General features: G+C 38.1%; 2 protein-coding genes across 2 annotated transcripts; both read right to left on the bottom strand.

The window, feature by feature from the left end:
• Window positions 1-115: 115 nt before the first annotated feature.
• On the bottom strand, window positions 116-12,960 carry LOC135768278 (von Willebrand factor A domain-containing protein 5A-like). Its single transcript, XM_065277522.2, has 11 exons — window positions 12,819-12,960; window positions 12,574-12,732; window positions 12,387-12,490; window positions 12,081-12,298; window positions 11,258-11,287; window positions 1,961-1,996; window positions 1,829-1,858; window positions 1,360-1,398; window positions 939-1,093; window positions 733-856; window positions 116-636 (listed from the first exon to the last, which is right to left on the bottom strand). Exons 1-11 carry the CDS (start codon window positions 12,879-12,881, stop codon window positions 557-559), a joined length of 1,038 nt encoding a protein of 345 aa, XP_065133594.1. The 5' UTR covers window positions 12,882-12,960; the 3' UTR covers window positions 116-556.
• A 2,652-nt stretch (window positions 12,961-15,612) lies between these two features.
• LOC135768298 (von Willebrand factor A domain-containing protein 5A-like) lies at window positions 15,613-24,963 on the bottom strand. The gene is made up of 21 exons (XM_073813314.1): window positions 24,701-24,963; window positions 24,462-24,511; window positions 24,119-24,321; window positions 23,656-23,878; window positions 22,853-23,016; window positions 22,647-22,761; window positions 22,358-22,533; window positions 22,174-22,262; window positions 21,943-22,087; window positions 21,740-21,819; window positions 20,520-20,634; window positions 20,275-20,433; window positions 20,088-20,191; window positions 19,782-19,999; window positions 18,958-18,987; window positions 17,476-17,511; window positions 17,346-17,375; window positions 16,884-16,922; window positions 16,464-16,618; window positions 16,258-16,381; window positions 15,613-16,161 (listed from the first exon to the last, which is right to left on the bottom strand). Exons 2-21 carry the CDS (start codon window positions 24,502-24,504, stop codon window positions 16,082-16,084), a joined length of 2,328 nt encoding a protein of 775 aa, XP_073669415.1. The 5' UTR covers window positions 24,505-24,511; window positions 24,701-24,963; the 3' UTR covers window positions 15,613-16,081.
• Between the last annotated feature and the right edge of the window lie 76 nt (window positions 24,964-25,039).

The raw sequence follows: 25,039 nt of genomic DNA, 5'->3' as shown, positions 1-25,039 counted from the left end.
AAAATAATGAATATTTTTTTTATAAACTAGTGAGTAATATTAAAAAAAATTCTGTTGCACAATAAACCATTAATAACTTCACCTCATGTATCAGTTTAGGGTTCACAAATTTTAATTGAAAACATTTCAAATATAACAAACAGTTTTACATAAAGGTTTTCAGATATGTTAATTTTCATTTCAAAAGTAAAAAATGTCTTAAACTAAGAAGTCTCATTAGACTCTTATTAAAAGTGGTTTTTAAACACAAGCCTTTCAAACACATCACTGGTGTGTATCTTGAGACGAAACAATGACACTGATATGTTTTAAGATGTAAGCGGTGTTCAGTTAGGACAGCTCAAACATTCAGTCTAGTCTGGGACTAGGGCTTAATCCAACATCTCTAATAACTGAACTGAAATATAAACACTGCTAGACAAGAAAAACAGTAATGTGTCTAAAACATGTTTTTCTGAAAAGCAAAAACACAAACAGCTAATACTGTAAATGAACTTAATATTCATAAGGGATCTTTGGCCTTCTGACATCACAGGAAGTAGAAACACTGAAGTCTTCAGATTCCCAAAGTTTCTTCTTTCACCTGACATCCCAGTAGATGATTCCCATCACACACACACTGAGACAGACTGACCACTGAAACACACACAAACACACACATCACTTTAGTTTAATACTTGACCAAACGTCTCTTTATCTGCTGATGAATGTTGTCTGGTTTGGAGATCTCACCGTTCTGAGAGCCGATCCATGACGCCGCCTTCATGGCCACAAACTGCCACTCAATCTGTTGCTGTATTTTATAGCCGTATAACCAGATGAGAGACAGAAGAGTGGCCCACACTGACCCATCCACCTGTAAACACAAATACACAAACCGTACACATGCATTTATTATCATCTTTCATTATTTCATCATGTTGAATCATATGTCACACCTGTGCTGGTTTCTGATTGGTCAGCTCATCTTCAGTCTTTCCAAACACTCGAGCCAAAGCAGCGTTCAGTTCCCAGCAGCCTGAAGCTTTTTGAAGAGAAATCAGCTGAAGTAAAAGATCCTCATGGAGATCAGAGCTCATCTCAGGATTAGATTCTGGTGAATACAAACATTGCTCATTCTGTCAAGCTAACAATGTGTGACAAATGAGATTTGGATGTAAAGATCTTTGTGCATTTGTGTTTTCAGTAACGTCTTGTTTGCTTTGAAAGCTTCTCTGGTCAGATTGTACAGACTTGCTTTTAGAATTAAGAAAAAAATTTTTTTTGAGTCCTCTGTAAATAAAAACCATGTTTAACCAAAAAGAGGTTTGTGGTTCGTGTTTCAGATAGATTAGTGAGAGTGTTTATTTATAGTCTTACTTGTTAACTGTTTTCGTGAAGGTGCAATATCCGTCAGACCTATGAGAAATATTAAATGTCTTAATTAAATTAAAAAACACAAATACAACAACCCAAACCAGTAAATCCTCTCACATATAAACTACTATTGATTAGCAACAAACTTTTAATCCAGTCTGCACAATACAAAAACTGAATAAAATCAGATTCAGCCTGAAACATTTCTGAATAATATCTTGATAAGTTACCAAATATAAACTTTATACACACATTTATTTGTTATTGTATGTGGATCTGTATTAAAATATTTAATTCAAAGTTCAATTCAGACTCTTTTGTCTTTTATGTTTACATTTTTAATGCTGAGTGTTAAGAGGTGTAATAAATATATTATTGTCCTGATATATTTAAATATAACTATATCCGGACAAATTAATAAATAAACAGATAACAAGAACATCTTTGTACAGTGACTGAGAGTTTTTCTTACTTGAAGAATTCAATGATCTTTTGGACCTCTCTAAAAAAAAAAAAAAACAAGACAACTAGTTACTAAAAAACACTCGCTGCTAAACCCTATCAACACATTTAAGATCTACATAGTGACTGTGTGTTTGCTTACTTTTGTAGCAATACGACGCTGAACATGCACGCATCTCTAAAACACAAACACACCACCAGTTACCAGCAGGAAATATTATAATAATACTATAAACATGCCATACATAGACCTAAAATCGTTAAATATTGAAGTCCCTGTAAAGTCAGATATTAAATTGTGGAGATTTTAATAATCTCTTGGAACGTTTTCGTCTTGTGTCTCTAAAAACACACAAGACAACCAGTTACTAAAAAACACTCGCTGCTAAACCCTATCAACACATTTAAGATGCTAGTTAACTGGCGGCGCGCGGGCCAAGTGCGGCCCGCCAATCATGTTTATCCGGCCCGCCGGTCACCTTTGGCCGTTTCTCAATCGGAAGGCAGCAGCCTCCGGAGGTCGCATATGCAGACTGCATACGTCATCAAGATTAAGTTAACTGAGCATTACATTCACAAATCATAAGCATATTACAACAATTTACGATTAACTAAGAATAATAGTCAACTTCATAATTGTTAAAATTCTGAAATTAGACTTAATGACGTATGCAGCCTGGAAATGCGACCTCCGGAGGCTGCAGCCTTATTGAGAAATGACTATAGTCTGATTTAAATTCAGCGTGGTTACTTTTACCTTACCAGTGTACAAGACAACACGGAAAGGGGGCTGTGTGGGGTGCCAACCATCTGCGGGAGAGTAATTATCTGATCCAATTCGAGCTTTGGATGCATTAAAGAAAATAAACTTATGCGACTACACCGTATGTGACGCGGCGACCGAAAGTGATGTATTTCAGTGTGTCCCCATCAAAACTGTGTGCAAAGTTAAAATTATTAATTATTGTTTGTTTTACTTTATAAGTAACACTTGAATACTTTAATTACTGGTAAGTAAATTATTAACTATACATATTTTCGTAGATTAAAGGTTCTCTCCCATGACAGATTTACGATTAAACTACATTTTCATTACGCCACTAGGGGGCGAACTCCCGACAGTTCTATCTGTATGTAATGTACAATGGAATATTAAATATCTATATTATATCTATAAAATATTAAAAAAGAAAACATGTTGTGCAATTTTAGTCATTAGGAGAAGACTGGCTATATGTTGTGTAGGAGCCATACATTGGGTTTGATCTTTCTATTATTAATATTCATTTCTTCTTATTCTGTCGTGTATGTGCACCTGCATTCGTGACGTCATTGCTTACTGTGGGTGGCACTCTGCGGTGTGGTGCTTGTATTAGTGTGTGTGTGCGATCACCTGTGTTTGGAGGATCATGGCCGCGGGGTGAGCATGGGGAGAAACTTTTTGTTGACCGTCATCGTCTTCATCGTGGTTGCACTGTCTGTCTAAAGTATCTTTGCATATTTTATGAAGTACATCAATCAAAGTAAGTGCTTGTGTTTTCTAAACTCGTGAAAAAGAGAAATAAAGACATCTCATCATGTGCAATGGCTTAGCGTGACGCGTCTTCAATGTGTATCCTCATGTGTTCAGCCTGCTGCGGTTTGGTATGGTTTGGTTATTTATTTTGATTAAATCTATGCCGCAATATTATGTCAACAAAAAAGTTTTCGTTGTTGAGCGGATTGTTTTAAACGTATTATCAGGGCAACGCTGGATTTTTGAGATCGCTTTCACCTTTGTAAACGATATACGTGAACGCGCATTTGACTCGCGTAAAGCCCATTCATTCACAAATTGGCTGTTACGATGTTTATTCAGTCATCACAGACGCCTCTATTGAAACGTTTATGTCCATAAACATTGTGCATTGTCTGTCAAAGAAGATAGTATTCCCCGTTAGGCTTAGCGGTACTTTCACATAAGGTGATCGTTCTGTTATGTTTATTTTTGGATTTTTGGTAGTGTTTTGGTTCGTGTGTCAAGCGGGTGAAGCATTGTGCTTGGGAGTGCCGCCGTAGTTCTGGTTCTAAGACGGTTTGTCTGGTTCAAGGCTATCGGTATTGAGGTACATAAATACCCACCGCTAGTATGCACAGAAGACTAGGGTTGAGTTTAGCTTAGCTTTGATGGATAAGTTAGGGGGAAACAAAGACGATGCATTGTACTCTGTTTAAGTGGAAACATAAGTGTTAAAGGGGTGCTGTGTTTAGTGTTACAATATTTTTGTGATTATTTGTGAATAAAATGGAGTTGAATGGTAACAAGTCAGATGAGAAAAGACGATCAATACTTACACCCAAAGCTTTTGAATATAAATTGGAGCGATTCCAAGAAGAACGCCAAGCAAAAGTAAGAAAGATTAAAGGTGTAATAAAAGAAATGAAAGACCTAATGCGTAGTGGTAATGCTGATAATGCTGAAAGAATGTGGTCATATCTTGAAAATGTATCAAGCTTGTTTAATGAAGCAAGTCATCTTCATAGTGTAGTGATACCTATGCTTCCACATGAAGAACAGGAAAAACAAAATACTTGGTTTGATAGTGTTGAAAAACATAAAACTGCTTTTGTGGAGGAGACAAATAAATGGCTGCTGGAGGCGCCAGACGCACCAGTAGAGGGCGTTGTTTCTCCACATTTAGGATCTACTGTTCATGATGATAATGAGGCATGCATAATTAAAATTGTGGAAAATGTGGTGGACGATGACATTAGGCCAAGTGATAGTGTCTCTAATGTATCAGTGAGGTCGAAGAGATGTAGTACAGAAATGAGTAAATCTATGTCCACTACATCATCAGCCAGAATAAGGGCTGAGGCTGAGACAGCCGCTCTAATGGCTCGTCAAAGGCTGCTGAGTCAGAAGCATGCCCTGGAGGAACAGCAAGAACTGTTGAGGAGAAAGCAGGAGGAGCTGGACCTGGACATGGAGCTGGCAGCGTCTATGGCTAAAGTGAGTGTATTTAAGGCTTCTGAAGGATCTCGTATGTCTCATGCTTCTGTGAAATCAGATGGAATGAATTCTTATTTGAAAAGAAGGAAAAGAACACCGTTAAACCATGATGCTGCAACATTCGTGCCTGAGTTTAATCCTCAACCGTTGGCTGCTGAGGCTGTAGGGGAAGCTTCGCTCTCAGGTTGTTCTGATGTGAGGTCCAAGACATACGATAAACTTGAGCTGCCTGCTGTTGTGACCTGGGACGATCCATCCGCATTGTTAAAAGGTGTCTCTAATCCACCAGTTACTCACCTTCAGCATGATGCTGCACCTGTATCAATGAATAATTCTGATCAGCGTTTTCTCACAGTTTTGGAAAGGCAAAATCAAATTACATCTTTATTGGTTGAACAACAGTCACTTTTTCTCTTACCTAAGCGAGACCTACAAGTTTTTGATGGCAATCCACTGCAATATCAAACCTTTATAAAAGGATTCGAACACAACATTGAAGGGAGAACACAAAGTCAGAAGGATTGTTTGTATTACCTCGAGCAATATACGAGAGGTCAGCCCAGGGATTTGGTCCAAAGCTGTCAACATCTGCCTCCGTCCCATGGATACATTAAGGCAAAGTCTCTGCTTCAGGAGCATTTTGGTGATCCATTCAAAGTAGCCTCTGCATATATGGATAAGGTGCTTTTATGGCCGGTAATTAAAGCTGAAGATATCAAAGCTTTACAAGCATACAGTTTGCTTTTGCAGGAATGTTGTAACTCTATGGGAGTTGCTGTGACCGATCTGAACGTGCCTACAAATATGCAAATTATTGTGAAGAAACTGCCTTATAAGTTGCGGGAACATTGGAGAAGTGTGGCCTGTGATATTCAGCAGAAGTTTGGTCGTAGAGTAACGTTTTTGGACATTGTGGAGTTTGTTGAGAGGCAAGTCAAGATTGCAAGTGACCCTCTTTTCGGAAATATACAGGATACATCTGGATCAGGAAGAAAAGAATTAAACATGGTTAAGTCTCAAACTAGTTCAAAGGTTAGAGGCAGTAGTTTTGCCACTACTGTAATGCCTGCTGAGAAGAAAGTGGAGTCTGGGTATAAAAGGCAGAAGGACTTACTGGTGAAAGTCTGTTTGTTTTGTGGTGCTGGGCATTCATTAGATGTTTGCCGCCTTTTGCAGAAAAGAACACAAAATGAAAAAATGTCTTTTTTGAAGGAAAATCGTCTGTGCTTTGGATGTCTGTGCACTGGGCACATGAGTAAAGACTGCAAAAAACGTCTGATATGTAGTGTATGCAGCTATAGGCATCCCACGTTGTTGCATATCTACCCCAAAGCAAAAGAAAAGGTTTCGACTCAGACAAACGGTGACTTGGAAATGGTCAGAGATGGTGCCGTGGTGTCTGTTCAGTCCAGTGGCTTGACTGGGGCCGGTAAGCAGGACTGTACGCTGTCTATTCTGCCTGTTCAGGTGAAATCCAAAAGGAGCCAAAAGACCTTGGTCACGTATGCGTTTTTGGATCCGGGGAGTTCCGCCTCATTTTGTACGGAGCGACTCATGACCCGACTCAATCTTACAGGGGCGAAGTTGGGAATCCTCCTTAGAACGATGGGACAAGAGAAAGTAGTGGACAGTTACAAGTTGTCAGACTTGGAAGTCGCTGGGCTGGATTCCAACAACTTTTGTGGCTTGCCTGAGATTTTTACTCAACAGAGTATGCCTGTTCATCGAGGTAACATTCCACAATCAAAGGACATCCAAAGATGGTCGCACCTGAGACACATAAAAATACCAGAGATTGATGCTGATGTTGACCTTTTGATTGGTACTAATGTCCCTCAAGCTCTGGAGCCATGGCAGGTGGTTCGTTCAGTGAATGGGGGTCCATATGCGATTAAGACCATCCTGGGTTGGACAGTGAATGGCCCACTCCGTGGAGATTGTCATATCAGTGATCAAAAGTGTTTGCAGCCTGACATCACAGTCAATCGAATATCAGTGGCGAGGCTTGATGAGCTTTGGGAGAAGCAGCTGAAGGTGGATTTTCCTGAAACTCTGCACGATGAACAACTTGGTCTGTCAAGGGAGGATAAACGCTTTCTTGAGTTAGTCTCTGAGTCTACCAAACTCATCAATGGTCATTACAGTATTGGTTTGCCGGTAAGACACAGATACCTCAAAATGCCAAATAACAAGACCGTTGTAGAACAGCGTGCATTGAGTCTCAAAAAACGTTTGAGTAAAGATCTATCTTTTCGTTCTGATTACATCACATTTATGTCCAATATGCTGGCTAATGGCTATGCAGAGAGAGTTCCATCTGATCAGCTGACCCGTTGCAATGGAAGGGTGTGGTATATACCCCATCATGGAGTGTATCATCAGAAAAAGAAAAAACTACGAGTAGTCTTTGATTGTGGGGCACCGTTTCAAGGGACATCTTTAAACTTACAGCTTCTTCAAGGACCAGATCTCACAAATTTGTTAGTAGGAGTCCTCACAAGATTCCGCAAAGAGCCCGTGGTGCTCATGGCAGACATTGAGGCCATGTATCATCAGGTCAGGGTGCCGGCTGAAGACTCTGATTTGTTGAGATTTCTCTGGTGGCCTGATGGAGATTGCAGTCAGGAGCTAATGGAATACAGAATGCTGGCTCATTTGTTCGGCGCTACTTCCTCACCTAGTTGTGCCTGTTTTGCCCTGAGGAAGTGTGCTGAAGACAATCAAAAGTGCTTCAGTCCTATGGCAGTTGACACTGTCCTGCACCATTTCTACGTTGATGACTGTTTGGTGTCTGTCGACTCTGAGGAGGAAGCAATATCTTTATGTCAAGAGCTTAGTGCTTTGTGTGCTAAAGGTGGTTTTAAGCTCACAAAATGGATCAGTAACCGACGCAATGTTCTTGCTACCATTCCTCAGGAGGACCGAGCCAAGGAGGTGAAAGATCTGAATCTGAATAGTGATGCTTTGCCAGTAGAGCATGCCTTGGGTGTGCAGTGGTGTGTCCAATCTGATTCATTTAAGTTTAAAATCACACTTAAAAACCATCCACTCACAAGAAGAGGAATCTTGTCTGTGACTAGTTCGATATATGACCCTCTTGGTTTCTTGGCACCTGTTGTTTTGTCTGCGAAGAAAATCCAACAAGATCTTTGTAGGAAACGTTTAGGATGGGATGATCCTTTGCCATCTTCTGTTGCTGGAGAATGGATGACTTGGTTGGAAGAGCTTCATGACCTTGAAAATTGGGAGGTCAGTAGGTGTTTAAAGCCTGTGGATTGTGGTCATCTTGTCTCTGCTCAGCTCCACCACTTTGCAGATGCAAGTGAGGAAGGGTTTGGGACTGTGACTTACCTGTTGCTTCATGACGATAGAGGGCGAACTCATACTGCCTTTGTAATGGGAAAGGCACGAGTAGCTCCACTAAAACTTGTCTCTATTCCACGTATGGAGCTGACTGCTGCGGTTGTTGCTAGCAGAATGGACAAGTTGTGGAGAAAGGAGCTGCAAATGGACCTTCAACAGTCAGTCTTTTGGACAGACAGCACTTCTGTCTTGAAGTATATCAAAAATGAAACATCCAGATTTAAGATCTTCGTAGCAAACAGAGTGTCTGAGATATTGAAAATGTCTAACGTATCCCAATGGAGGTATGTCAATACATTAATCAACCCTGCAGATCTAGCCTCCAGAGGTGTCAAAGTTCAGTCATTGCTTAAGACTAGTGCATGGCTCTGTGGTCCTGACTTTCTTCATGAGCCTGAGAGCAGGTGGCCCAAAATTCCTGAGACCTTGGATAACCCTCTTGTTGAAGACCCAGAAGTCAAAGTTGTGATGGTGAATGCTGTTCAAGTTGAGCAGGTCTGTCCAGTGAAAAAGCTCATTGATCACTTTTCCTCCTGGTTCCATCTTAAAAGAGCTGTTGGTTGGTTCCTTAAGCTTAAGGCCTTGCTTCTGTTTCTGGTGAGACATCGAAAGCTGCTGAGAAAAACCCTTTCTAAATTGGACCAAAGTGATGAGCAGTTGAAGAAAGAGCTACAGGTCCAGATGAAAGCGGTTAAGGCTCAAGTACCAAAGAGTATTCTGTCCGTGGAGGATATGGTTGTAGCAGAGTCCGATATTATTCGTTTTTGTCAGAAAACAATGTTTTCGGAAGAACTGGCTAACTTGAAGAAAGGAGAGTGTGTGAAAAGAACAAGTCACCTCTACAAGCTTAACCCCATCCTGGATGGTGATCTCATTAGGGTTGGAGGACGGCTTAGTAGAGCAGCAATGCCAGTTGAAGCAAAACATCCAGTTATCCTGGCTAAAGATCAACACATCTCCACACTTATTCTGCGTCATGTGCACCAAGAAACAGGCCATGGTGGACGCAACCATATGCTTTCTCATCTACGTCAGAAGTATTGGATTCCTGGTGCTTGTGCTGCCATCAGAAAGGTTTTGACCAAATGTGTCGTCTGTCGTAGATTGTCTGCTTCACCTGGATGTCAGAAAATGGCTGACCTTCCTTGCAGCAGAATAACCCCTGATGAGCCTCCTTTCAGTCGAGTTGGTTTGGACTGCTTCGGACCGTTTGATGTTAAACGTGGAAGAGCTGTGGTCAAGAGGTATGGGTTAATCTTTACATGCTTAGCGATGCGAGCCATTCACCTTGAAGTTCTTTCATCGTTGGACACCGACTCTTTCATCAATGGTTTCAGAAGGTTTGTGGCCAGACGTGGTCAAGTCTTGGAAATCCATTCAGATAATGGTACTAACTTCGTAGGCGCTGAACGAGAATTGAGGAAGGCCATTGAGAATCTGAATCATAACCTCATAAATGACACATTGTTACAAAAGAGTGTGAAATGGGTTTTTAATCCCCCAGCAGCATCACACCATGGAGGTGCTTGGGAAAGGTTAATTCGGTCAGTCCGTAAAGTGCTAAACTCTGTTTTGAAGACTCAGACTCTGGATGAAGAAAGTTTGGTGACAGTGTTTTGTGAGGCTGAGGCGATTGTTAATAACCGTCCATTAACAAAGGCATCAACAGATCCTCAAGATTTGGAGGCATTGACCCCTAACCATCTACTTCTGCTAAAGACAAAGCCATTTTTGCCCCCAGGGTTGTTTGAGAAGGAGGATGTTTATGCTCGTCGTCACTGGAAACAAGTACAGTATATGTCGGATTTGTTCTGGAAGCGCTGGGTAAAGGAGTATCTTCCTGGACTTCAGGAGCGCCAGAAGTGGAATACTGCCAAAAGAAACTTTTCTCCAGGAGATCTTGTGGTGTTGGTGGATGATATGGCACCTCGTAATACTTGGATTATAGGAAGGATTTTGGATACCGTTACGGACAAAAATGGACTGGTGCGAAGTGCACGGATCAAAACTAAAACCAGCCTTTTAAACAGGCCAATAACCAAAGTCTGCCTTCTGCAGGAAGCAGAGGGGTAGTGAAGATCTTTGGATGAAGCAGCCATGAATTTTGACATCATTGGACTTTAAAAGGACTGATAGTTCACTTTGCATGTCTTACTGTTGTCTGTCTCCCACAAGGTGTTAGTGGTGGTCAATTATTACTATGAAATAATTTGGGGCCGGAATGTAGGAGCCATACATTGGGTTTGATCTTTCTATTATTAATATTCATTTCTTCTTATTCTGTCGTGTATGTGCACCTGCATTCGTGACGTCATTGCTTACTGTGGGTGGCACTCTGCGGTGTGGTGCTTGTATTAGTGTGTGTGTGTGCGATCACCTGTGTTTGGAGGATCATGGCCGCGGGGTGAGCATGGGGAGAAACTTTTTGTTGACCGTCATCGTCTTCATCGTGGTTGCACTGTCTGTCTAAAGTATCTTTGCATATTTTATGAAGTACATCAATCAAAGTAAGTGCTTGTGTTTTCTAAACTCGTGAAAAAGAGAAATAAAGACATCTCATCATGTGCAATGGCTTAGCGTGACGCGTCTTCAATGTGTATCCTCATGTGTTCAGCCTGCTGCGGTTTGGTATGGTTTGGTTATTTATTTTGATTAAATCTATGCCGCAATATGTTGTGAGTAGTTGACATGTAACAATTAATGAAAGTAAACAGTTATAAACAAAATATGTTTAGGAGTGTTGATCTCTTACACTTTTACTATTAACATTTGGCTCTTACATGTTAAACTGCAATTGTTTTTAAATATAAATAAAGAAAATATGAGTTTTCAGTAATTAAAAGGCTTTTAAATTTCAATTTTTTTTGAAAATGCATGTTTTTAATATGTTTTTTTTTTCAAATATACTACAACAAAAGGCAACGGCAACAACACACACACATATATGGTAAAAGTAAAAAAAAATATCAAAAGTAAAAATAGGGGTAAAAGTTTGGCCCGCGTCATTTACAATTTTAAAATCTGGCCCCCGAAGAAAAGTAGTTGAAGACCCCTGATGTACATAGTGAATGTGTGTTTTCTTACTTGCATACGCCGCTGAACATCTACGCATCTCTAAAACACAAACACACCACCAGTTACCAGCAGGAAATATTATAACAATACTAGAACCAAATACTGCTAAACTTGACATACCTAAAATCACTAAATATATAAAAGTACCTGTAAAGTCAGATATTAAAGTTATAGTTCACTTTAAAATTAAAAATTCTGTCATCATTTACTCATCCTCATGTTGTTCTAAACCTGTATGATTTTTTTAAACTGCATTAACACAAAAAAAAAGATATTTTGAGAAATGATGGTAAGCACACAGCAGTAAGTGACCATAGACTTCCAAATTATATTTTGGAAGTATTGTGATAAATGATGAAGACAATATTTTGATAAATGATAGTAAGCACACAGGTGACCGTACCCATTAAATTCCATCATTTTTTTATTCCTACTATGGAAGTCTATGGTTACTTACCGCTGTGTGTTTACCATAATTTCTCAAAATACCTTCTTTTGCATTCATCAGAAAAAAGAAATTGATACAGGTTTAGAACAACATGAGGACAGATAAATGATGACAGAATTTTAATTTTAAAGTGAACTATCCCTTTAAATGTGTTTGTGAAACCACAGTAAAATGTGATATAAACTTTCTACTCTTAAAGGCTGGGGGCGTGTCCACTGTTGGTGCTGAAACCACGCCCACCTTTTTTAGGGCAGCCTAAAAAATCCTGAACACACAAATGGTGAAAACGATTTAACCCTTCAATTCAGTACTACATAGTTTACAGTCTTTGTAGAGTGCTCTAGCAATACATTTTACATTTATAATGTGTTTAGAATGACGAACCTCGTGTTAGTACTCTTCTCTGTATCAGAGGTCCTTTCACAGCCTCTCTGTTGTTTTTATTTATGGCAATGAAGGCTGTATGAACACTGCTCACTCCTGCTTCAACACTGATCTCCACCATTCTCCTCCTGATGTCATCCACATCTACACCTCTTGTCCTCGCCTCCTGCTCCATACAGCGGATCAGAGACCGGGCCACCAATCGATGGATGGACAACCTGCAGAAACATCGACTAAAAGTTTAATGAATCTGAGTGTTGTTGAATGAGTCTGAATCAGGATGAATCTGTGCTTTGTTTATGTTACCCAGTGTCCTCAGTTGGTTTAAGGCAGAAGTGAAGCTGGTTTGTCACTGGTTGATCTTTCAGGTTGTATTGAACTATCACTGATCCTTCAGAGCTTTCAGAACTCTATCACACAGAAATGAAAACAATTTATCTACAAACCCATGACCAGAAGATAAAATGACAAACCTCAAGCTGAAAGTTCTCACCTGTCCTTTAAGTTGGGCATAAATGAGTGACCTTTGACCCTGAAAGATCGCATTGATGGGTGGAGACAGCGTGTCAACAGTAATGCCATCTGGTACTTTCCACTTCACGGAGATCTTGTTCACTGCAGGCTGAAGAGCAAACCTGAGAGACTCCATCACCTGATAACATTTGAAGAGAAATAAAACAATGTCATACAGATTCAAACCCTCTCTGGTTTCAAACTAAAACTCATCCATAGTCTCACTTTGGGTTGCATGCGGTCTGTGCCTGTGATGAACTGGGCGTGTCCAGATCCCTCTCTGGCCATTCCTGTGATGAGGGCGGTACTTGCACCCTCACCAATCCCAAATGAGAAACACCTGAAGATACGACAACAACTCAGTTAAAAATCTTTAATAATTCATCATGTTATAGACTACTAATCAACTTCATATAAGAATAGAAAAGGTGCTCAACCATTTGGGGGAGGGGGGGGTGCAGAGCTGTTTCAAAAAAATACAGGGCATCGATTTCACAGCTTTTCAAGTAAAATATACATAAATAAATAAAAAAACGCCTTACACTTTTCTTTCTGAAGGGGCTTGTGTGCATACACAGAAAATAATATGTTGTACATTTAAAGGTGCAGTGTGTAAATTTTAGTGGTATCTAGTGGTGAGATTGCGAATTGCAACCAATGGCTCAGTTAACTGCTCACCCATCGCATTTAAATCGCATAGAGAAGCTACGGTAGCCACCACCAGACAAACATGTCATCTTCGGAGACAGCTTAGTAAAAAAAGTTTGTCCATTAAGGGCTTCTGTAGAAACATGGCGGCACAAAATGGCTACTTCCACGTTAGGGGACCCTCGTTATGTAGATAAAAACGTCTCATTCTAAGGTAATAAAAACATTAGAGTTCATAATAAAAGGTATTTATACACCCCTGATAATATAGTTTTGTATATTATTTTGCATTTCTGTCAAGAGATCCTTCTAAAAATTACACACTGCACCTTTAAAGACGTGAGGTGATGCAGCGCTTCTCTTCTCGTTTGGTGTGTGACTTCATTAATGGAAAGAGGCAGATCTCAAGCTGTCAGGTCACATCAACAAGCAGCCCAAGCACACCCAAAGTTATAAGAAAACATGTGTCAACCTGTAAAAAGTCATCTTATTCGTGTGAGGCCACATTTTTTAAAGCTGACTGATTTGAAAACAAAGTACTTAATTTATAAATTAAATTTTATATAAAAAAGTTTTAAAAGTGTTGACTGCGAACGTCTGAGATAAGATATCTGGAAGGACAATAATAACAAGGATAATATACGCCTATAATATATGTACATTTTTAATTAAAAATGTCTGTTCTATTTCTAGCCATTTATTTTGTTTTGACCAACTAAAAAATACATAAGTGACATTAAGAGATTTTATAAAGTTACTTTAATCCATTATTTTAGTAATATATTTACAAAGCCACTGAAAAATATTTTTATTGTTATGAATAACGGCTGAAAGGATTAAAAAAAAATCATAACACTGACTGCCTATATGCGCAAGAAAGGTATTATTAAAGTTTTAAATATGTAAAACTAAATAAAGATATCATATGCCCACTGTACAGTATGTAAGCATAGGCCCATGTTTTCTTGTTCGCTCTGCGTGGGTTTAAACGCTATTTTTCTAAAGAATATTTTTTTAACTTTATTGATGGTGGTTGAGAAGAATTCCTCTTTCCATATGTATAGCATTTTAGCGCAATATACATGTGTCATTATTGTTCTTAATATATTAAGAACAATAATACTAATATATTTTTACAACATTTTTAACTTTAAAACATGTATTTTTATACCACATGAATCTCTTTAAAATATTAATACTTTTAGAAAAACGGACATAATTATTAATATTATAAACAAACAATGAAACGGTGTCAAAATTCGACAACACAAATAATTAAGATATTCATTGTAAATAGAGTTAAGGGTATTAGGCTCACACTAAATTCTTTGTTGCACTTAGTATAAATGCCCATTGCACGTACAGTCATCTTTATATATGTATGCGCTGTTATGCTGGCAAGAAGGGGTTGACGTCACTTTGCTGTTTTAATAGAAATATTAAATATTCAGCAATGCCCTTATTAACTTCTGGAAACAACCGCAATGACAACGCATATAAAAATGTAGTTTTTTATGCGCCACCTGGTGGATTTTCTGTGAAGCGAAACACATTAAGGGAAAAGGGAAAGTAGCCCCCCCGAAAACACTTGCAGAATTCTGCGTGACTCCGCGAGACGATTTGGCGAATGCCGCGGGAGAAAACGCGCGTTTTTAAAGGCCACATCTGTACATCAAACACGAACCTCAGTCGTCAAATATCTTTAGAGAGAAACACCAACAACTGAATAAATCAGAGCTGGAAACTTCAGATAAAAAGTTTAAATGTGACGATGACGATTACAGAAGTTCGTGTGGTAAACATTTCCGAAAACGGCTCCTAAATCCAAGGCATGGGCGTGTTTACGGGAATCTTGCTATGACAAAAGATTCGCTCATGAATATTAATTAAATACCGTAGGCGGATCCTTAATGAACGTAACCAATGTCAGCGCGCCTTAATTAATATTCAGCAGTGGTCACAATTGGGGACAGTTGGAAAGACTGGCCAAGGACCGAGACGCCTGGAGAGACTTTGTTTGTGGCCTATGTCCCAGATGAAACGACAGGCGATGATGATGATGATGATGATGAGTTTACTGGCAGTTTCAAATACTCATAAAAACTAATGCAGTACTAACAGATAAAAGATATAGATAAAATATTAAAAATAGTGTATATATATTTTAGAATAGGGTACATAATATTACATTTAATGCATTAAACAAAAAAGAAATATATGATGTAATAAAAAACAAAGTCAAGTGTCAAACATTTCAGACAAAACATTAATTGTTTTAGTATCAAAATAATGAATTATTTTTTTATAAACTAGTGAGTAATATTAAAAAAAATTCTGTTGCACAATAAACCATTAATAACTTCACCTCATGGATCAGTTTAGGGTACACAAATTTTAATTGAAAACATTTCAAATATAACAAACAGTTTTACATAAAGGTTTTCAGATATGTTAATTTTCATTTCAAAAGTAAAAAATGTCTTAAACTAAGAAGTCTCATTAGACTCTTATTAAAAGTGGTTTTTAAACACAAGCCTTTCAAACACATCACTGGTGTGTATCTTGAGACAAAACAATGACAGTGATATATTTTAAGATGTAAGCTGTGTTCAGTTAGGACAGCTCAAACATTCAGTCTAGTCTGGGACTAGGGCTTAATCCAACATCTCTAATAACTGAACTGAAATATAAACACTGCTAGACAAGAAAAACAAGAATATGTCTAAAACATGTTTTTTCTGAAAAGCAAAAACACAAACAGCTAATACTGTAAATGAACATAATATTCATAAGGGATCTTTGGCCTTCTGACATCACAGGAAGTAGAAACACTGAAGTCTTCAGATTCCCAAAGTTTCTTCTTTCACCTGACATCCCAGTAGATGATTCCCATCACACACACACTGAGACAGACTGACCACTGAAACACACACAAACACACACATCACTTTAGTTTAATACTTGACCAAACGTCTCTTTATCTGCTGATGAATGTCGTCTGGTTTAGAGATCTCACCGTTCTGAGAGCCGATCCATGACGCCGCCTTCATGGCCACAAACTGCCACTCAATCTGTTGCTGTATTTTATAGCCGTATAACCAGATGAGAGACAGAAGAGTGGCCCACACTGACCCATCCACCTGTAAACACAAATACACACACTGTACACATGCATTTATTATCATCTTTCATTATTTCATCATGTTGAATCATGTGTCACACCTGTGCTGGTTTCTGATTGGTCAGCTCATCTTCAGTCTTTCCAAACACTCGAGCCAAAGCAGCGTTCAGTTCCCAGCAGCCTGAAGCCTTTTGAAGAGAAATCAACTGAAGTAAAGGATCCTTATGGAGATCAGAGCTCATCTCAGGATTAGATTCTGGTGAATACAAACATTGCTCATTCTGTCAAGCTAACAATGTGTGACAAATAAGATTTGGATGTAAAGATCTTTGTGCGTTTGTGTTTTCAGTAACGTCTTGTTTGCTTTGAAAGCTTCTCTGGTCAGATTGTACAGACTTGCTTTTAGAATTAAGAAAAAAATTTTTTTGAGTCCTCTGTAAATAAAAACCATGTTTAACCAAAAAGAGGTTTGTGGTTCGTGTTTCAGATAGATTAGTGAGAGTGTTTATTTATAGTCTTACTTGTTAACTGTTTTCGTGAAGGTGCAATATCCGTCAGACCTATGAGAAATATTAAATGTCTTAATTAAATTAAAAAACACAAATACAACAACCCAAACCAGTAAATCCTCTCACATATAAACTACTATAGATTAGCAACAAACTTTTAATCCAGTCTGCACAATACAAAAACTGAATAAAATCAGATTCAGCCTGAAACATTTCTGAATAATATCTTGATAAGTTACCAAATATAAACTTTATACACACATTTATTTGTTATTGTATGTGGATCTGTATTAAAATATTTAATTCAAAGTTCAATTCAGACTCTTTTGTCTTTTATGTTTAAATTTGATTATTTGAGAGATGTAATAAATATATTATTGTCCCGATATATTTAAATATAACTATATCAGGACAAATTAATAAATAAACAGATAACAAGAACATCTTTGTACAGTGACTGAGAGTTTTTCTTACTTGAAGAATTCAATGATCTTTTGGACCTCTCTAAAAAAAAAAAAACAAGACAACTAGTTACTAAAAAACACTTGCTGCTAAACCCTATCAACACATTTAAGATCTACATAGTGACTGTGTGTTTGCTTACTTTTGTAGCAATACGACGCTGAACATGCACGCATCTCTAAAACACAAACACACCACCAGTTAGCAGAAGGAAATATTATAACAATACTACCGTATAAACATGCCATACATAGACCTAAAATCATTAAATATTGAAGTCCCTGTAAAGTCAGATATTAAATTGTGGAGATTTCACGGGACCTCTCTAAAAACACACAAGACAACCAGTTACTAAAAAACACTCGCTGCTAAACCCTATCAACAAATTTAAGATGCTAGTCAACTGGCGGGCCAAGTGCGGCCCGCCAATCATGTTTATCCGGCCCGCCGGTCACCTTTGGCCGTTTCTCAATCGGAAGGCAGCAGCCTCCGGAGGTCGCATATGCAGACTGCATACGTCATCAAGATTAAGTTAACTGAGCATTACATTCACAAATCATAAGCATATTACAACAATTTACGATTAACTAAGAATAATAGTCAACTTCATAATTGTTAAAATTCTGAAATTAGACTTAATGACGTATGCAGCCTGGAAATGCGACCCTTCGGAGGCTGCAGCCTTATTGAGAAACGACTATAGTCTGATTAAATTCAGCGTGGTTACTTTTACCTTACCAGTGTACAAGACAACACGGAAAGGGGGCTGTGTGGGGTGCAAACCATATGCGGGTGAGTAATTATCTGATCCAATTCGAGCTTTGGATGCATTAAAGAAAATAAACTTATGCGACTACACCGCATGTGACGCGGCGACCGGAAGTGATGTATTTCAGTGTGGTCCAATCAAAACTGTGTGCAAAGTTAAAATTATTAATTATTTTTTGTTTTACTTTATAAGTAACACTTGAATACTTTAATTACTGGTAAGTAAATTATTAACTATACATATATTCGTAGATTAAAGGTTCTCTCCCATGACAGATTTACGATTAAACTACATTTTCATTACGCCACTAGGGGGTGAACTCCCGACAGTTATATCTGTATGTAATGTACAATGGAAAGGCTGTTAGCCTATATATCTATAAAATATTAAAAAAGAAAACATGTTGTGCAATTTTAGTCATTAGGAGAAGACTGGCTATATGTTGTGAGTAGTTGAAATGTAACAATTAATGAAAGTAAACAGTTATAAACAAAATATGTTTAGGAGTGTTGATCTCTTACACTTTAACTATTAACATTTGGCTCTTACATGTTAAACTGCAATTGTTTTTAAATATTAATAAAGAAAATATGAGTTTTCAGTAATTAAAAGGCTTTTAATTTTCAATTTTTTTGAAAATGCATGTTTTTAATATGTTTTTTTTTTTCAAATATACTACAACAAAAGGCAACGACAACAACACACACACATATATGGTAAAAGTAAAAAAATATATCAAAAGTAAAAATAGGGGTAAAAGTTTGGCCCGCGTCATATTTACAATTTTAAAATCTGGCCCCCGAAGAAAAGTAGTTGAAGACCCCTGATGTACATAGTGAATGTGTGTTTTCTTACTTGCATACGCCGCTGAACATCTACGCATCTCTAAAACACAAACACACCACCAGTTACCAGCAGGAAATATTATAACAATACTATAACCAAATACTGCTAAACTTGACATACCTAAAATCACTAAATATATAAAAGTACCTCTAAAGTCAGATATTAAAGTGATAGTTCACTTTAAAATGAAAATTCTGTCATCATTTACTCATCCTCATGTTGTTCTAAACCTGTATGATTTTTTTAAACTGCATTAACACAAAAAAAAGATATTCTGAGAAATGATGGTAAGCACACAGCAGTAAGTGACCATAGACTTCCAAATTATATTTTGGAAGTATTGTGATAAATGATGAAGACAATATTTTGATAAATGATAGTAAGCACACAGGTGACCGTACCCATTAAATTCCATCATTTTTTTTATTCCTACTATGGAAGTCTATGGTTACTTACCGCTGTGTGTTTACCATAATTTCTCAAAATACCTTCTTTTGCATTCATCAGAAAAAAGAAATTGATACAGGTTTAGAACAACATGAGGACAGATAAATGATGACAGAATTTTAATTTTAAAGTGAACTATCCCTTTAAATGTGTTTGTGACACCACAGTAAAATGTGATATAAACTTTCTACTCTTAAAGGCTGGGGGCGTGTCCACTGTTGGTGCTGAAACCACGCCCACCTGTTTTAGGGCCGCCTAAAAAATCCTGAACACACAAATGGTGAAAATGATTTAACCCTTCAATTCAGTACTACATAGTTTACAGTCTTTGTAGCGTGCTCTAGCAATACATTTTTAACATTTATAAAGTGTTTAGAATGACGAACCTCGTGTTGGTACTCTTCTCTGTATCATTGGTCCTTTTACAGCCTCTCTATTGTTTTTATTAATGGCAATGAAGGCTGTATGAACACTGCTCACTCCTGCTTCAACACTGATCTCCACCATCCTCCTCCTGATGTCATCCACATCTACACCTCTTGTCCTCTCCTCCTGCTCCAGACAGCGGATCAGAGACCGGGCCGCCAATCGATGGATGGACAACCTGCAGAAACATTGACTAAAAGTTTAATGAATCTGAGTGTTGTTGAATGAGTCTGAATCAGGATGAATCTGTGCTTTGTTTATGTTACCCAGTGTCCTCAGTTGGTTTAAGGCAGAAGTGAAGCTGGTTTGTGACTGGTTGATCTTTCAGGTTGTATTGAACTATCACTGATCCTTCAGAGCTTTCTGAACTCTATCACACAGAAATGAAAACAATTTATCTACAAACCCATGACCAGAAGATAAAATGACAAACCTCAAGCTGAAAGTTCTGACCTGTCCTTTAAGTCGGGCATAAATGAGTGACCTTTGACCCTGGAAGAGCACATTGATGGGTGGAGACAGCGTGTCAACAGTAATGCCATCTGGTACTTTCCACTGTACTGAGATCTTGTTCACTGCAGGCTGAAGAGCAAACCTGAGAGACTCCATCACCTGAGAACATTTGAAGAGAAATAAAACAATGTCATACAGATTCAAACCCTCTCTGGTTTCAAACTAAAACTCATCCATAGTCGCACTTTGGGTTGCATGCGGTCTGTGCCTGTGATGAACTGGGCGTGTCCAGATCCCTCTCTGGCCATTCCTGTGATGAGGGCGGTACTTGCACCCTCACCAATCCCAAATGAGAAACACCTGAAGATACGACAACAACTCAGTTAAAAATCTTTAATAATTCATCATGTTATAGACTACTAATCAACTTCATATAAGAATAGAAAAGGTGTTCAACCATTTGGGGGAGGGGGGGGTGCAGAGCTGTTTCAAAAAAATACAGGGCATCGATTTCACAGCTTTTCAAGTAAAATATACATAAATAAATAAAAAACACCTTACACTTTTCTTTCTGAAGGGGCCTGTGTGCGTACACAGAAAATAATATGTTGTACATTTAAAGGTGCAGTGTGTAAATTTTAGTGGTATCTAGTGGTGAGATTGCGAATTGCAACCAATGGCTCAGTTAACTGCTCACCCATCGCATTTAAAACGCATAGAGAAGCTACGGTAGCCACCACCAGACAAACATGTCATCTTCGGAGACAGCTTAGTAAAAAAAGTTTGTCCATTAAGGGCTTCTGTAGAAACATGGCGGCACAAAATGGCTACTTCCACGTTAGGGGACCCTCGTTATGTAGATAAAAACGTCTCATTATAAGGTAATAAAAACATTAGAGTTCATAATAAAAGGTATTTATACACCCCTGATAATATAGTTTTGTATATTATTTTGCATTTCTGTCAAGAGATCCTTCTAAAAATTACACACTGCACCTTTAAAGACGTGAGGTGATGCAGCGCTTCTCTTCTCGTTTGGTGTGTGACTTCATTAATGGAAAGAGGCAGATCTCAAGCTGTCAGGTCACATCAACAAGCAGCCCAAGCACACGCAAAGTTATAAGAAAACATGTGCCAACCCGTAAAAAGTCATCTTATTCGTGTGAGGCCACATTTTTTAAAGCTGACTGATTTGAAAACAAAGTACTAAAGTCAACAGCAGGGCATCATGCTTCCACTGTTCAGCACTGAACACGTTCTGTTAGATAGCGTCATCTGTTCTTTAATGATATTGAAGGCAAGAGCATGTAAAACAAAGTAATTAATTAACTTATAATAAAAATTATACCAGGTATCCACCCATTGAGAGGTGTGTGACAAATGATATTAGATGCTTAGAGGGACTTCAAGATTGAGAATGGAATGGAGTACTGTAATATGATCACTAAGCAACAGAGAAATGTACCTTTGAGATTTAGCATAACCTCTCACAAGATCCAGAACTGCTTTAGTGTCTCCCACCTCTCCATCAGTGAAGACAAACAACTGTAGAGAGAACATACATTTTAAACATCTAGACAACAGTTTATAAAGTGTGCAAAGCCTCATACATTGAAAAATTATTAAACGTTTCAGGTTTGGTTTCTGATTTATTTTAAGGTGATGCACCTGTCTGGGGTGTTCAGGGTAACAGGGTTGACTGTAGATGTGTTTTAGGGGCTGTAAAAACTCTGTGCCGCCCATGTCTGCTCGCATTTCATTGACTTTTTTCAGTGCCTGATCCATTGTGTCCTGATTGTACACAACACTCTGACTGCAATGACACAAACATTAAAATCCTCTCACATGATGAATATAACAAAATAACAACTATAGATGATTTAGATTCTAGTCACTAACGGGAAGAAGGACTCAAAACGAGAGCCAAATCCATAGATATTAAAGTAACAGCCCATGGGCAGACTCTTCAACAGTAACAGCAGAGTTTCCTGTAGACAGACAGATGTGTACAGATATTTAAAAAATCTCATTCAAATACATTTACAAAACTTCTATTGTTTGTTAAAAAAAAAGTACAAGATACCTTTGCACTTTCTATGCGCCTTTGTGCTCCTGTCTCATTATGCATCAAACATTCCATACTGCCTGATCTGTCAATCAAAGAAACAAACTCGCCTCGATTTGCTAATGATGACATCACTTCCTCTGGGAATTTTAGGGACAAACTTATCATCACCACTGGGTCACTCATCAGAGAACCTGAAACCGAGAAAAAGATCAATGACTGATGTGAAGGTAATTAATTGTATTATGTTTTAAGATATCAATAAAAATGTTTAGTTTCTATCAGATTGATGTACTGTAGTGTGTACCTGGTTTTGCAGTGGTCACTCCTGCCTCCACTATAGCAGTGGGCTGATGGGTATTCTGATAGTACAGAAACAACTCAACATCTTTATCAAACTTGTGACCAGAACTCAGATTCACCTGCACACACACAAACAAATACATTAATACAGGCTTTCTTTAACAACACAATCCACACAAAGTGTATTAAACACACACAATCCCACAGTACCGTTGCCTGAGTGTGAACAGAGTTGAGGAACACAAGAGGATCCAGAGTACAGTTGGACTCTAGTTTGGAGATGGGGTTTGGAGAGCTCACATGAACACTAAGAGTCAAAGTGTAGGGAACAGAGACACATGACGAAATCTCTGAAACTATTCCAGCATCTGAACCTGAGGACGACACAGAGAGTGTGTTAGAAAAACAATCTTTAAACTCACTTATTACTGTAAATCTGGTGTATTACTGTAAATGTTGTGTGTTACTGTGAATGTGTGGTATAGCTGTAAATCTTGTGTGTTACTGTAAATGTGTGGTATTACTGTAAATCTGGTGCATTACTGTAAATCTTTTGTGTTACTGTAAATGTGCAATATTACTGTAAATCTTCTGTGTTACTGTAAATGTGTGGTATTACTGTAAATATGCAAAATTACTGTAAATCTTATGCTTTACTGTAAATGTGCAGTATTACTGTAAATCTTGTGCATTACTGTAAATATGCAATATTACTGTAAATCTTGTGTGTTACTGTAAATGTGTGGTACTACTGTAAATATGCAATATTACTGTAAATCGTATGCTTTACTGTAAATATGCAATATTACTGTAAATCTTCTGTGTTACTGTAAATGTGTGGTATTACTGTAAATATGCAATATTAATGTAAATCTTATGCTTTACTGTAAATGTGCGGTATTACTGTAAATCTTGTGCGTTACTGTAAATATGCAATATTACTGTAAATCTTGTGTGTTGCTGTAAATGTGTGGTATTACTGTAAAGTGTTGACAGCTGTTGAAGTGCAGTACCTGCTGGTGTGTATCTGGGGTTGAGTACAGCAGGCAGACAGAAGCGCAGCGAGTGGTCGGCCTGTACAGAGAGTTCAGTGATGTATGTGATGGTGATGTCAGCATTCTGACCCGGTGAAAGACACCCAACACTCAGTCTGAACACATCAGAACTTTCTTTACTCTCTTCCAACAGAAACGCCTGCTGACCTGAACTCACAGCATCATCATACTGATCCCTCGCCTGAAGGGAGAGACGAAGAGTTTAAATAACAATAAATAAATGCTAAATATATTAACTCTGGAACCTTAACATATATAAAAAAATTTCAAGTATATTACTCGAGCAATTGGAAGGATTCAAAACATAAACCACAAACAAACAGGATACATCTGTGGTTTCTTTGGTTTTCTTAAGTGGCGCAACCATTCTCTTCTGTGCATAATTTCCTGTATGTTTGTGCATGTAGGTGTTTAGACTCACAGTTTGTCTCTCTTGAACCTCTGCCACAATCTCCTGATCTCCGATCTTGGCACTGAAGTGACAGACAGCAGCATCAGCAGGCAGAGGAAACACAAACAAGGCCTCCAGGTGGCGCTCTTCCTCATTCACATACTGCAGAGTGGAGGTGACTGTGGCTACATGACTCTTCACCTGCATATCAACTCCGATGCTCTTCAGAGGAACTGACAAGTAAACAATCACAACAACATCTATCTATATATCCATCTATAAAATGTGACAAAATAATGTATGTATATACAGTATGTGTACATACATGAATTTAGATATATGTTATTGAAAGACAGTAAACAGGCGAGTATACCTGGCAGTTTTTCTGTAGTCACGAGACCGCAGCAGTTCATCATTCTGTCTCTGTACAAGAAAATAAAGCTTCACTTCAGATTTCTCTAAATACGGTCTAGAGAAGTTTTTTAAAATATCGCGTTTACATTTAACACAGAATTTATTAACATTAGCAAGACACTGAAACTGGAAGAAAGAACAATATACATTATAAAATTAACGTTATAAAGCTCCGGTCAAAGTGAAAGTAACACGAACCTCAGTAGTCAAATATCCTCACAAACACCAACAACTGGTTTAAATGAATAAATCCGAGCTGTACGCTTCAGATAAAGAGTTTAATGTGACGATTACACGCTGTTTAAAGTATGTGTGTGGAAAACATTTCCAAAAATAACGCTAACATGCCAGCCAGGGGTGTTTGGGAATCTATGACGATAAATTCGTTCGTAAATATTTATATCGTGGGCGGATCCTCAATGAAGGTAACCAATGTCAGCGCGGCCTAATTAATATTCAACAGTACAAAATAGCGGTTGTAAAACACAGAAAAAACTAAAGTTTTTTAAACCAACTTAAAGTAAGTAAACTTATACG

Source organism: Paramisgurnus dabryanus, chromosome 23 (assembly GCF_030506205.2).
Source record: "Paramisgurnus dabryanus chromosome 23, PD_genome_1.1, whole genome shotgun sequence".
NCBI lineage: Eukaryota > Metazoa > Chordata > Actinopteri > Cypriniformes > Cobitidae > Paramisgurnus > Paramisgurnus dabryanus.
The sequence above is the reverse complement of the archived record's forward strand: the minus strand, read 5'-3'. Positions and strand labels throughout refer to the sequence as shown.